This window comes from Giraffa tippelskirchi, chromosome 1 (assembly GCF_054371585.1).
Source record: "Giraffa tippelskirchi isolate mGirTip1 chromosome 1, T2T-mGirTip1v1.2.pri, whole genome shotgun sequence".
Classification (NCBI taxonomy): domain Eukaryota; kingdom Metazoa; phylum Chordata; class Mammalia; order Artiodactyla; family Giraffidae; genus Giraffa; species Giraffa tippelskirchi.
In genome coordinates, this window is record NC_137275.1 from 137,294,939 (window position 1) to 137,307,471 (window position 12,533).

The 12,533-nt window shown below is 33.6% G+C and overlaps 1 protein-coding gene across 3 annotated transcripts in view; it reads right to left on the reverse strand.

The window, feature by feature from the left end:
• Positions 1-4,234: 4,234 nt before the first annotated feature.
• Positions 4,235-12,533, reverse strand: part of IFT74 (intraflagellar transport 74) — a 104,044-nt gene continuing 95,745 nt past the window's right edge. For all 3 annotated transcript variants that reach the window (XM_081498021.1, XM_081498015.1, XM_081498006.1), the window contains 4 exons: positions 11,015-11,178; positions 9,906-10,031; positions 6,360-6,420; positions 4,235-5,024 (listed from right to left, as the gene is read on the reverse strand). In XM_081498021.1, the coding sequence (XP_081354147.1) occupies positions 4,906-5,024; positions 6,360-6,420; positions 9,906-10,031; positions 11,015-11,178 (470 nt within the window). In that variant the 3' untranslated portion in view covers positions 4,235-4,905. The remainder of the gene's footprint in view (positions 5,025-6,359; positions 6,421-9,905; positions 10,032-11,014; positions 11,179-12,533) is intronic.

The following is a 12,533-nucleotide window of genomic DNA, read 5'->3' on the forward strand; positions in this document are numbered from 1 at the left end:
TTTATTTCAGTTAGCTGTCTCTTAGGGTCTCTTATTAAGGATACGTCTCATGGTCTAACTGGCTATCTCGACTGTGCTACAGAAAAAGGAAATACGGCAACTGGACTTTCACAGCTTCACCAGAGCCCCTTTTCTGACTCTGAAATATTTCTATCAGGAAAAGGAACTGAGCCAAGGAACACGTTCAAGGCTAGATGTCCCCAGGAAGGTAGGGCCAATTGGCAGTAAATGTCCACTTGGCCTTCTGATAATCACCATGAGCAAGGCACGGGGCTTTTGTGACATTTTAAAGGCAAGAGCTCTAGTACACTGCAGAGATTTAGGCTTTATCCATCCATCTACTGTTTGGCACTTTTGTTATTTCCTCCCAAGGGATGCTTGCTTTTCTCTGTAGGCTACATGGGAAGTTAGAGAGGCTGGAAAAGCAATTTTCTCTTCCTCTCCTTCTTAACCATTTCCCCTACTCCTGAGACACAAAGTCCCTGTTTTGTCCTTGGCTGGGGGGATGGGATGGTGCTGGTTGGGCTCTAAAGTGGCCCTCCCCCACTCCAGTAAACTGAGGGAAAGTTCATTTTAACAAGAAGCTATTTAAATGCTGAGAGAGGGTTTTAAAAATGAACTACAGTTTACTTTGATAAAAAAAAAATTCAGGTTGAGCTTATGGGCTATATCAAATATTTTCACCTTCAACATTGGTGTTGTAGTGGTGAGCATAGTTGCCTTTCAAACAGTTTCACCCTCGTGTTAATCAAGACTTCCTTTAGTAGGGTGAATTTATCTGTTGACAGTGACAACACAGAAATGAGGTAATATTTCAGTTTGGCTAATTGTAGTTCTTTTTTGATCTATACCAAATATAATTCTAATCAATTAAGTTTGCTTTCTTTCATGGTATTACTATGTTGTTATCATGGTAAAAATACTGTTTTACAAAAAGATTTTGAAATAAAACAGTAATTTGGAAAATCTCATTTTAGTTTTTATATTTTTTCTTGTGAAATGCTTACCTAGTATATTTAAGCCTCTTTTAGGTAGAAGACCACTCAGTTCTTCTGACTCATGCTTCCTGCAAACTCTCTTCTACACTGGACTCTCCAATGGGTGTTATTTTCCCTCCTATGACACAACTTCTCTTTATGCGTAATCACTCTTGACTTGAAGGAGAATAAAGTTGACCAAGCAGAACAGCCTATTTACCAACTAGGCTATTTATACACAGGTTATTCCTATGTCCCTTAAGGTTATACAGTTAGTTTCAGAGCAGCAATTCATTACAATATGTTATGCGGGAAGATACTGAGGCAGCAAAATATAATCTATTATCTACTAAAAATAAGCAGTAAGAATTAAGCTTTTGTTATTACTAAGTTATAATAAGTATCTTAATAGAATTTTTAAAATCATATTTTTTAGTATGAAAACACATTCTGCATTGTGTTCCTAATTAAAACACAAGAAAATTTTTAGCTATAGTGATGAAGGCAGTTTGGTTTACTCAAAACAACTAACACAAACATATATAGTGCACTGTCAGTCTGGATAATGCCAATGATGCTGAGAGTGCAGGCAAAGCACTCTTGCACACTGCTATTCATGTCATGTTCCTGAGAGCAGTTTGTGTCAAAAGGCCTTGGACTGTTGCTTTTGACTCTTTGAGCCAATCCTGAGTTAAGCACTATTATTCCATTTTATAGATGAAGAAACTGAAATTCAGAGACTAAGTAACTTCCCTAGGTCATATGAAAAGTTAGTAGTGGAGCTGTGATTCAAACTCAGTTACATAATTCAAAGCTTACGCCTAACCACACCCCACTAACCTCATTCAATACATGGTGTTTGTTTTCAGGAAGTATTCCTATAATAAAATAATATATAGCAATTTAACATGTTGTTGTACAGAAGTATATAATGACATGAATAAATGTTTGCAAAACTATAAACAGTAAAAGTTTAATAACAGTATGATCTTAATTTTTAAAAAAAATATAAGTATATAATGAAAAATAGTTATGTATGACAGATGTATATGCACATCTTAAGAGACTAACGTGATCAGAAGTAATTTTCTTCATTTTATCTGTCTTTCCTAAATTTTCTTTGTATTAAAAGCTATTTTTTTAAAGATGCTCAATCTCAGTTCTCAAACTGTGAATCTGCAATTTAAAGACACAACCTGCTTTTATTTAAAAAGGCAGATAAAAATGAAAGATACATTAATTTTAAAATAGATCACCAGTTCTCTAGTAGTCTGTTAATTTCTTCTTAATTCAAGTATAAATGTTCTTATTTATTAAGGTTATTTATGCTGGAATCATATAGCTAAAGGAAAGAACTACAGAGAAATTGGGCAGCAAGAAGCCTTGGAGCTTCTCTTAACTGATCTTTCATCTCCAGTGTGAACAGCATGACTCCATGCTCTAATCCTCTTACCCTGCCTGAGTTTTACACTGTAACATGAAACCAGAACATGGTCCAAATCAGGGACTCCCATTAGTGAAAGAGAATAAAGAGCTCATGTTTATTTACTGATAAAGATAAGGATGGGAAAAACAAAGATTTTGCTAACTTTCCCATGTTGATCTTCATTAGTAAGGCTATTCAGCATGTTTGTTCAGTCTGCAGTTTCTTTCCATATGACTTACAAGGTGTTATTTTAACAGGAATGAAAGCCACTGAGCAATGTGACTGACTGAGGAAGAGCCGGTTTAAGCAGATAGTAGCCTCCAGGTCTATCCTAGCAGAGAGAATATTCTTATTGGATTTGTTGAAAAGTTCTGAGAGGAAGGAAGAGACATTAGTAAGAATTTCCCTCAGATAACACATTTTAGTTTAAAGAAATCCTGCTCAGTTATATTCTCCAAATATCATATATGAGTAATTTAGAATGGAAGTTGGGAATTTTGCTTTTTTCAAGAAATTTTCTTCTGCCAAACTTCACAATGTTATAATGCAAACACACATATATAATGACGAGGCAATTTTCCTCATACTTTCTTTCTGAGTAAAGACTGGTTAAGTTCTAGCTCAATGATTACAGCAGAGCTGTCTAAACTATCATATGTCCTTTCTACAAGTTAAAGTATTAACTGTATATATGTTTTTAAATTTGAATTTTTATTGCATGTCTAACTATTATATGTACATCACAGATAGTTTTGAGAAAGTACCAGAAAGTTCAATGAAGATAAAAAGACCCACAATCCCACTACTCAGAAAAATCTGTAATATTAATAGTATATATTCTTCTTGAACTTATTGCACATTAGCATATTAAGGGAGAAGGCAATGGCACCCCACTCCAGTACTCTTGCCTGGAGAATCCCTAGGACGGAGGAGCCTGGTGGGCTGCAGCCCATGGGGTTGCTAAGAGTTGGACATGACTGAGCAACTTCACTTTCGCTTTTCACTTTCATGCATTGGAAAAGAAAATGGCAACCCACTCCAGCATTTTTGCCTGGAGAATCCCAGGGACAGGGGAGCCTGGTGGGCTGCTGTCTATGGGGTTGCACAGAGTCGGACACGACTGAAGCGACGCAGCAGCAGCAGCAGCAGCAGCATATTAAGGGTTCTGAGCAGACAAGAAGAAAGAGAATAATTTACCTTTGTTTCAAATAATGCTTCCCAAATTCCTTTGACTATGAATCCTTTGATGGTATAACACCTATTAGAAACCTGAAGAACTCAGGATCTAAGGAACATATCTTATGAATGCCACCTTAATGAATGTATCAATGTGCAGAATCTTCAGCCATACTAGTAATCCAGAGTTAATAAAATTCAACAACATTCACCCTTCTACCTAAACTCACACAGAACTAAAATTGAATAATTTAATGATAAATATTTACTTCAGGTAAAGAACATGCATGGGAACTTTCATCATATGTAAACTGTATCTCAATAAAGCCTTTTTAAAAAGAAACTAATATGCTTGTGTTTCATGAAAACTGAGAAGTAGAATAACTTGAGGAATGCAAGATCAGAGCAAAGAAAGGATAGTTTTAAGGAATAAATTCTGGCAAAAGTGACTCATTCTTCCCAAAAGAGAGGATACATCTTCAGTTCCATAATGTCTCCCCAGATTGATATGATACATTTCTACCTCTTCCACATTTTCCTTTCAAATGTGCTGGCAATGCTTATAAATTAATCTACTGAAGTCTTCCTGTAGTACTAAAGAGTGAATGCATACTCCGGAACAGAAATGAACAGCAGCAGCCATAGTCCAAAAGAGTCCACTGTAAATACAACATTTATTTTAAATTCCATGCTTTTCCTAGCAAATACATGTAAGAAAGAATTTTTTAAATGCAAAGAGTAAAAATATTAATTCTCAATAAAGAATAGTCTAATTTCACAAAGGAATAATTCATAGATAAAAAATATGTTACTTATTTGCCTGTGATTTCATATGCCTTAAAACACATCAAATATATCCTGCTTGAGAAGTAAAGCTCAAAACTAAATACCTCCCTTCTATTCTATCTATTTCTAGAAGCAAAAATTGGCAAGGTTGATAAATGCTAAATCAGAATCATACTCCAAGCATGCCTCTTAGGCTTGACATATCAAAAAATGATAGCATTTGCTGCCACAGATGGATTATACCAACTAAATGAATAACAATAGCCACTTTTAGTTTGTTTTATCTCCTGGTTCTTTGAGACATTTTAATCACCTACACAAAACAAATGTAAATATAAAAGGAGATGATACTTTCTTAATACATAAGCTATTTATTAAACTATTATACTATTTAAAACATCATTCTTCAAAGAGGCCATGAAATTATAACTTTCAAAAATTTTTAGGTAAAAGTCGTCAAGGGTAAGCAATTTTTTAATGGCGTGTACAAAGTTTAGCAGCAAGAGAACATTTCTGTGGAGACTTGCAGTTGGTTCAGACTCAGTTTCTGCTCATGCTATGCAGGGCATCCATGATGCTTTTATTATACTCTGAAATCTGCTTGGACACGTTCTTCATAATCTGCTGGTAATCACTCTCTTGACTCTTGGTTGCTATGACTAAGTACATGAGTTAAGAGGGAACAATATCAATACAAATATTAATCTAATTCTGTGACGCAGAAAAGACCCAAATTACACTAGTATTTTTCTTATTGAAAACTGAAGATGGCACAAAAAAACACAATTAGAATAGTTTAAAAAAAACAAACAATATTTTAACAGATTAAGCATCAAACCTAAACCTAAAAGGTCTAACCCTAAAAGGCCAGGCCAAACTTGTTTCAAAAAAGTTCACCTATGGTATACAAACATTTTTAGAGTTAATATGTTATTCATTTCAATCTGGTCATAGAACAATTCAATGTTCAGAAGAACCAAATTCGTTACAGTACCACACAGAATTTCAGGCAAGTTTCTAGACGTCACTCTGCTTCAAAATCACCTACTTTATGGCAGACAAAACCAGAGTTCTGGAGTTTAACATATTGTGAATACAAATCTGCTTTTAAAATAAATTGTACAACCACTGGGAATAGAGCCTTTAGCATCTCATCTGGAGGAAAGCTGGGTCCATGCTGCCCTAAGAGGATGCTCAGTAACATCCTAGAGAACCTATGCAACCAATGAGTTAGAATCTAGTTCTCTAATCAGAGTTGCTCTTGAATAGGTCAAAGAAGGGACTAGGAGACAACCTTTGGGGAAACGTTTCTCATACTCCACAATATCTGTTGTCAGTTGCTGCTTCCATCTATGATTACACAAAAAGATAAGCAAAAAGACTGAACGTAAGTACTATCTTGATAGAAATAAGATGGGACGAAAGTACTATCTTGGTAGATGAGATTGAAGGTCAAATTTCTCATGACACTTCTTGGTTATCTCTCCCTTTGCTTCCCAGATATCTAAGGTACAGCATTATAAATAACAACAAATGACCATACATACACACATATACATGTATATGGTTATATATAATTCTCCCAACAAGTCTATGAGAAGGAAATATTAGCTGTATTTGAGATGATAAAATTGCAGTTTAAACAGTTAAGTAAACTGTCCAAAGTCCATAACCTATACATAGTAAAGTCAATATTTAAAATTAGATCTCCTGACTCTAAAATCTGGGTACTTAGTTACTATGTCACACTATGGCTTTGTATGGTCTGCTTTCTATTAGTTACTTTAGTATACACATACATACACACACACACACACACACACACACACACTTGTAGAATGGAAACTAAGTCTTATTCATTTCCCACATAGTTTAGCCAATATTTTGTACATATTAGGTATTTGATGTTGAACTGAACATTATTTCAGTCTTTAAAGAAATTCCTAGAGAAAAAATCCCTCAGTCAAGTTCATTTGCAGTTTTTTAAAGGATACATTCTTTCATCACAAAATTATTTTGCTCATGGTGTTGCCACTTCCTCTCCAAATTTGTAAGCTAAAAACACAAAAGAAAAATGTTCACCAGTGCCCATATTCAAAACAATTATACACTCCTTTGAGATATAAGAAAAAAAAACCCTCAATTTTAAATCTTTTCAACTCTCACATTTTACTGAGATAAAGCCATGATAGACAAAAAAGACATTTAGAGAAAGTTAAACAGTAAATATAATACTAAATAGAACGTTGAATTCAACAAGTGTACTCTGTTTACTTTAATTGGAACATATTTATTATACCAATGAACATACCAACTGAAAGACAATTTATGATATTTCCCTTTCCTAAAAGAACTTTAAAAAGAAGAATGGGACATGATAAGAATCTCTCCTTGAAATCTGAAGGTCTAATGCCATGAAAGTACTACATATTCTAACACTGTCAAAGGTTCAGCTATATAGGAGAAACTTCCTTATTTCCAGGGCTAAATTTCCTGTCTAATTTCACAAGCTGTGATAAGAGCAGAGCTGCAGTGTAAAGATTATAAGAGGGCTGGTAAAAAGCTGGCATTTTTACAATAATTTCTGCATCAACAGGAAGCTAATGTGGATATTATATTGATGGTTGCTTCCTCCAAAGACAATTTTACTGTTATAGAATTAAATTGTTTTTCTGATTTAATTAACCTTGTAACTCTGGGTTATGGTCTTTTTAAGATGCACATAGTTTTTTTCCTAAGCAAAGGAAAGTCTGAAAAATGAAACATTAAAATAATGTTCTGCCTGGATATTTCCAAGAAGTAATAATCATTTTTAAAAATCTGATAATTGAAACAGCATTCATATTTCTTCCTAAACTCAAGTTAAAATTATTTTCAGGGCATAAGTTCAGTATCAGTGTATCATCTATCCCATTGTTTCCTCCAAAGAGATGAATCTAGATATTAGGATGAGTCATAACTAATTACATGAACTGTATGTGCTGTGAGTTAATGCTACGAAATCAGATCTAGCTTCCCCTGATAGAACCTTGAAGTTCAGATGGACTTAAGGAAGTAGTCAGCACTTTTTGACAATAAATCTCAAATAACCTTTTGCAAAGTCAAGCACCAAATTTTCCCTCTTTGTTTCATACAAAGGGGTGGCCTTCTTATTATGCAGCAAACCTCTTAAGTGCCACATGAATAATGCTATAAAAGCAACTCTACGTCATATGGTCAAATTTCTTCTATACCATAAATTTATTTATTTCAGTGATGTATTTAAACCTTGCCTTTAAATCCCCAAGTATGTCAAGAAGCACAAATCTTTTTTTTTCCTACAACTTATTTTAAAAGTCTATCATGAGCTCTTTATATTATGCTTTGCATAACCCTGAAACATGTGACTTGCAAATATTTTCTCCCAAACTGTAAACTGCTTTTTCATTTTATTGATTGTTTCATTTGCTGTGCAGAAACCTTTTAGTCTGATGTGGACCATTTATTTATTTTTGCCTTGGTTGCTTGTGCTTTTTGGTGCTATAATAAAAACTTGTTGCCAAGACTAGCGTCAAAGAGCTTTTTCCCTATGTTTTCTTCTAGGAGCTTTGCAGTTTGTTCCAATATAAATATGTTTAAATGATATCAAATAAATAACCACTCAAAAAAGGTCTGTTATGCCATGTTATTTATAGATGTCAAAGCCAGTTTTGAAGAAAATAACTTCAAAAAATAGGGAGACCAGGATTTAATTCAAACAACTGGGATTCATAAAAGGCAACCCATAATACAGAGAAGAATTGTAAACTGTGGTTTATGTTACAAATTCCTGTAGATGGGGTTAAGAATAAGATTAGCACTTAATGTGGGAATAAACAAGGTAGCCACGGACTGGCTCTAAGAAACAGTGTTTGTCAAATGTTTTTCTCTTTAAATCCATCTATTCAGTGAAAGAAGAGGGCCAAAAATCCATATGAAGTATCAATGCTCTTTCCTATGAACCATAAGACAATGGCCTCATTAACTTTTTCTTAGGTTTTCTTCTCCAGTATCCATTCCAACTCTAAACAGACTAGGATAAATTTGCTATTTACAAGTCTATAAATAGGCTTGTATATTACAAGACAGAATAATTGACTAATAAATGTGAAACATGTAAATTAGTGACTTCTAAGTTTGTGGCAAACTCTGATGAGAGTCCATCTTTTTATGAAGAATATAAGGCTTATCTTTTTTTAAAAGGTACATACTTTTATGAAACAGCTGACATCCTAAAAATATCAAAAAAAGAGCTTGAAAACATTTAAGTAAGAAAAGAAATGCTTAAAGACTGTATGCACAGAATGATTTCATTATTTGTAAGAACAATATAATTAAAGGTGTATAACTGCAAAGGAAAAAAGTTTACAAGGCTATTATACCAAATGTTAATGATGGCTGTCTATCATGATCATGTTACCATGTGAAGAAAAAATTTAATGCATTTAGCATTAATAAATCATAGCTGCAAATTGTTAACATAGACTAATTTGATGTGAGAATGACCAACCTTTATCAGACCATAATAACTGATTTTGTATATGACACGCATGCTTCATTTAATCCACCAAAAAATACTTAATTGAACACTTATCATGTGCCAACCACTAACACAGTGCTGGGGAGAAAGTAAGTGACAGAGACAAGGCTTCTGCCCTTCAATCTAGAAGACCTCAGACCTTGTTTAGGTAGTTATCAGCAGGATGAGTGACATAGAAAAGGGGTTTGCCTTTGCATCCTGAGTAAATCATCAGAAATGTAAATAAAGAAATTCAAGAATAGGACTGCTCTTCATACCATTATTTGAACAGTTCAAAGCTGAGGCAGAGATGACTAGGAACAAGGAAAAAAATAAATAAAATGAGAAATAACCAAAATGTCTAACAATTTGAAACTGACTCAGTAAATTATGCTATAACCATACAGTCAAATATTATATAGAATCATATTTTAAAAAATCTACTGACAAGGGAAAGTATAGTTAATAATGAAAAACAAGTTTCCAAATAATAGGTACAATATACAATACAGTACCATTTCTATAAATACACAGAAATAATGTATACTTATGTGTATGCATAAAGTGAATATATTCATACCACATACATACAGACTAGAAATATCTATCCACAGATGCATAAAATCATCTCTTCTGGGTGGTGGGATACTAGTCATTATGGCTCATTTTCATTATATGTGGCATTGATGTATTCTGCATTAAAAACACTTTACTTCTGATATTTTTAAAAGCTATTATCATAATTGCTGTGCCCAGAATAGTGCCAAGCCTAGAGCTGGCCTTCGATATAGGTTTATAGAAGGCAGGAAAGCAGGAGTAAATTTATTCTGAGTGGAGACTGTACAGAATCTAGCTATCTTCAAAGCCAGAAAATCTGGTAGGTAAACAAAGCAGATTGAAAAAAAGGAATGGGTTGCTTTGAGAGTGAAAGTACAGATTAAGAGAACATGCCAGACAATCTAAAAATAGAAATGAATTTCAGTCTTTTTTTTTTCTTTTTTACCTGAGAATGTGTCTCGTTTTCTTGCAGTTGTGTTTTCAGTGTCTCACATTCTGTGTTTAGTTTCTCCATTATTTTTTTAAAGGCATTTCTGCGAGTTGATAATACTGTTCTCTCCTGATGTAATTTCTAGATAGATCCAAATGGAAGTAAATAAAAGGCTTTAGCAGGTATCTAGTAAATCAATAAAAATAGCATTTGACTTAAATAATTTCAATAATATTCTAATAAAATCCTACCAAGACTAGAAAACCTGTTTGTAAAAATATTCTTCTAACTATAATAAGCTAACTTGTGTTGTTGTTGTTTAGTTCCTAAGTTGTGTTCAACTCTTGCAACCCCATAAACTGTAGCCCACAAGGCTTCTCTGTCCATAGGATTTCCAGGCAAGAATACTGGAGTGGGTTGCCATTTCCTTCTCCAGAGGATGTTTCCAACCCAGGGACTGAACCTGAGTCTGGTGGATCCTGGCTGGTGGATTCTTTACTGCTGAGTCACTGGGGAAGTTCATAATAAGCCAAATTAATATTAACAATATAAATAATAACTTATTAGGGCTATCTTATGTTTTTGTACTTCACCAGATTTACTTTAAATTAATGTAAATGGCAATGAAAAGCCACTGAGAAGTCTTAAGTAGAGAAATATCACAATCAAATTTGCATGTAACAAAGCTTATATTTGTTGAAGGGCTTCCCAGGTAGTGAAGTAGTAAAGAACCTGCCTGCCAATGCAGGAGATGAAAAAGATGCAACTTTGATCTCTGGGTTGGGAAGATCCCCTGGATTAGGAAATGGCAACCTGCTCCAGTATTCTTACCTAGAAAATTCCATAGACAGAGGAGCCTGGTGGTGTATAATCCATGGGGTCTCAAAGAGTCAGTAATGACTGAGGACACAATTACTATATTTGTTGAAGTACTCTATCCCTTGCTTTTCAATTTTTGTCTTTTGTTTTGAAATTTAAATCACTCTAAATTCCTACTTTGTATGTAAACATCTTTATTTTTCCTTATATATCAAGTAATCAACTGAAAATAAACTTACAAAGTTTTAAAAACACATCAAGAAAAACAATTTGAATTACAATTTTATAGCATTGTTACCATTTACCTTTTTCTTTTCTTCACCTGATGATTTTAAAGCTGCCAAATCATTATATGTCTCCAGATCAGTTATCATTTGCTTAATTTTGTTTTTTAGAGTCTGTTGTTCCTCAGTCATTTTACTTTCCAGAAGCTCCATTTTTTGTAGATCCAACTGTAGCCGCTGACTATCTGAAATGCAGGAAAATTCAAAGGCCATACTTAGTCGAAACTTTAGTTCTTTCACAAAAGGAAATGAAATCACTAAAAATCATGGACATTTACAAGAGTGTCTGCACCAGAAACATGTTCATTGTAACCATTTAGACAATATAAATTTTAAAAAAATTACTCACCCCCTAGGTAACCAACATAACCTGATATGTATTAATCACATTTGTCTCCATACTCATATAAACATACAAGAACACATACAGTTCTTTTTCTTACTTCATAATTAACATAAAAGATAAATATTCATTATTTTTAGTATGTGCATGACATATATACACAGTTGTGTGGGGAAAAAAGCAAGTTATGAAACATTATGAGCAAAATTTTATAATTACATATACAGTCAGTTCTCATTATTTGTGGTAGTTATATTCTGTAAAATCACTGTACACACAGAGTTAGCAAGCATTTAACTCCTATGGGAAATATAGAGTTAGTTTCTGTGAGCCTCTGACAATATATTTATCAAGAAGCTAATATATAACTTTGTTTTATGTATATTTCTTTTAAAGTAGACTTTATTTCATGTATATTATTAATTTGTTAAGACTGAACTAAAGGCCAACCATGAACTATGCCTCTACAAAGCTTATTCTAACAGACATATTTTCACTGTAAGGCATATCACAGCCTTCTGCTTAGAAACACTTGTCAACACTTCAGCACTATACTTGGGGGCCATTTTAAATAGCAAAAGCATGAACAAAAATACATAAAAATGTGATTTTAAAAAGTGACATTAAATAATGTACCATGAAAAGAATGCTTGTAAAAATATCTGAACTAAAGCAAGAGGCATAGTGTTGCCTTATTCAACCTCCACTGAGAACTTCAGCATTCAAATTTTTCACCTCTGCATGTGTTCACAAATGACCACGAAAGTACTACAAATATGAATTTGGGGTTACAAATTAATTTTAGTGAGAAAGCAAATTTACAAATACAGAATCCATGAATAATGATTGCATGTGTGTGTGTGTGTATGGGTGTGTGGTATGTGTGTTTCTTTCTTTCAAAAGTACTGAGCATCTACTATGTGCCAGGTGCTGATGGAAATCAACAGACACTGTTTTCACTCAAGAAACTATATATTCTAGAGGTTAAATTAGAAAATTAAAGAAGCATTTACAGTAAACTGGATAACTACTATGAAAAGATTACAGGATACAGGATATCTTTTATTCTGAAAAGATAAAGGACATTGGTCAAAAGAATTCTCTAAAGCTATGCCTTTTAACTGTTGCCTTAAGCATTAGGAATCAGCCACACAAAGGAAAAAGGGAGTTTCCAGAGAAAATAATCATCATGTGCAA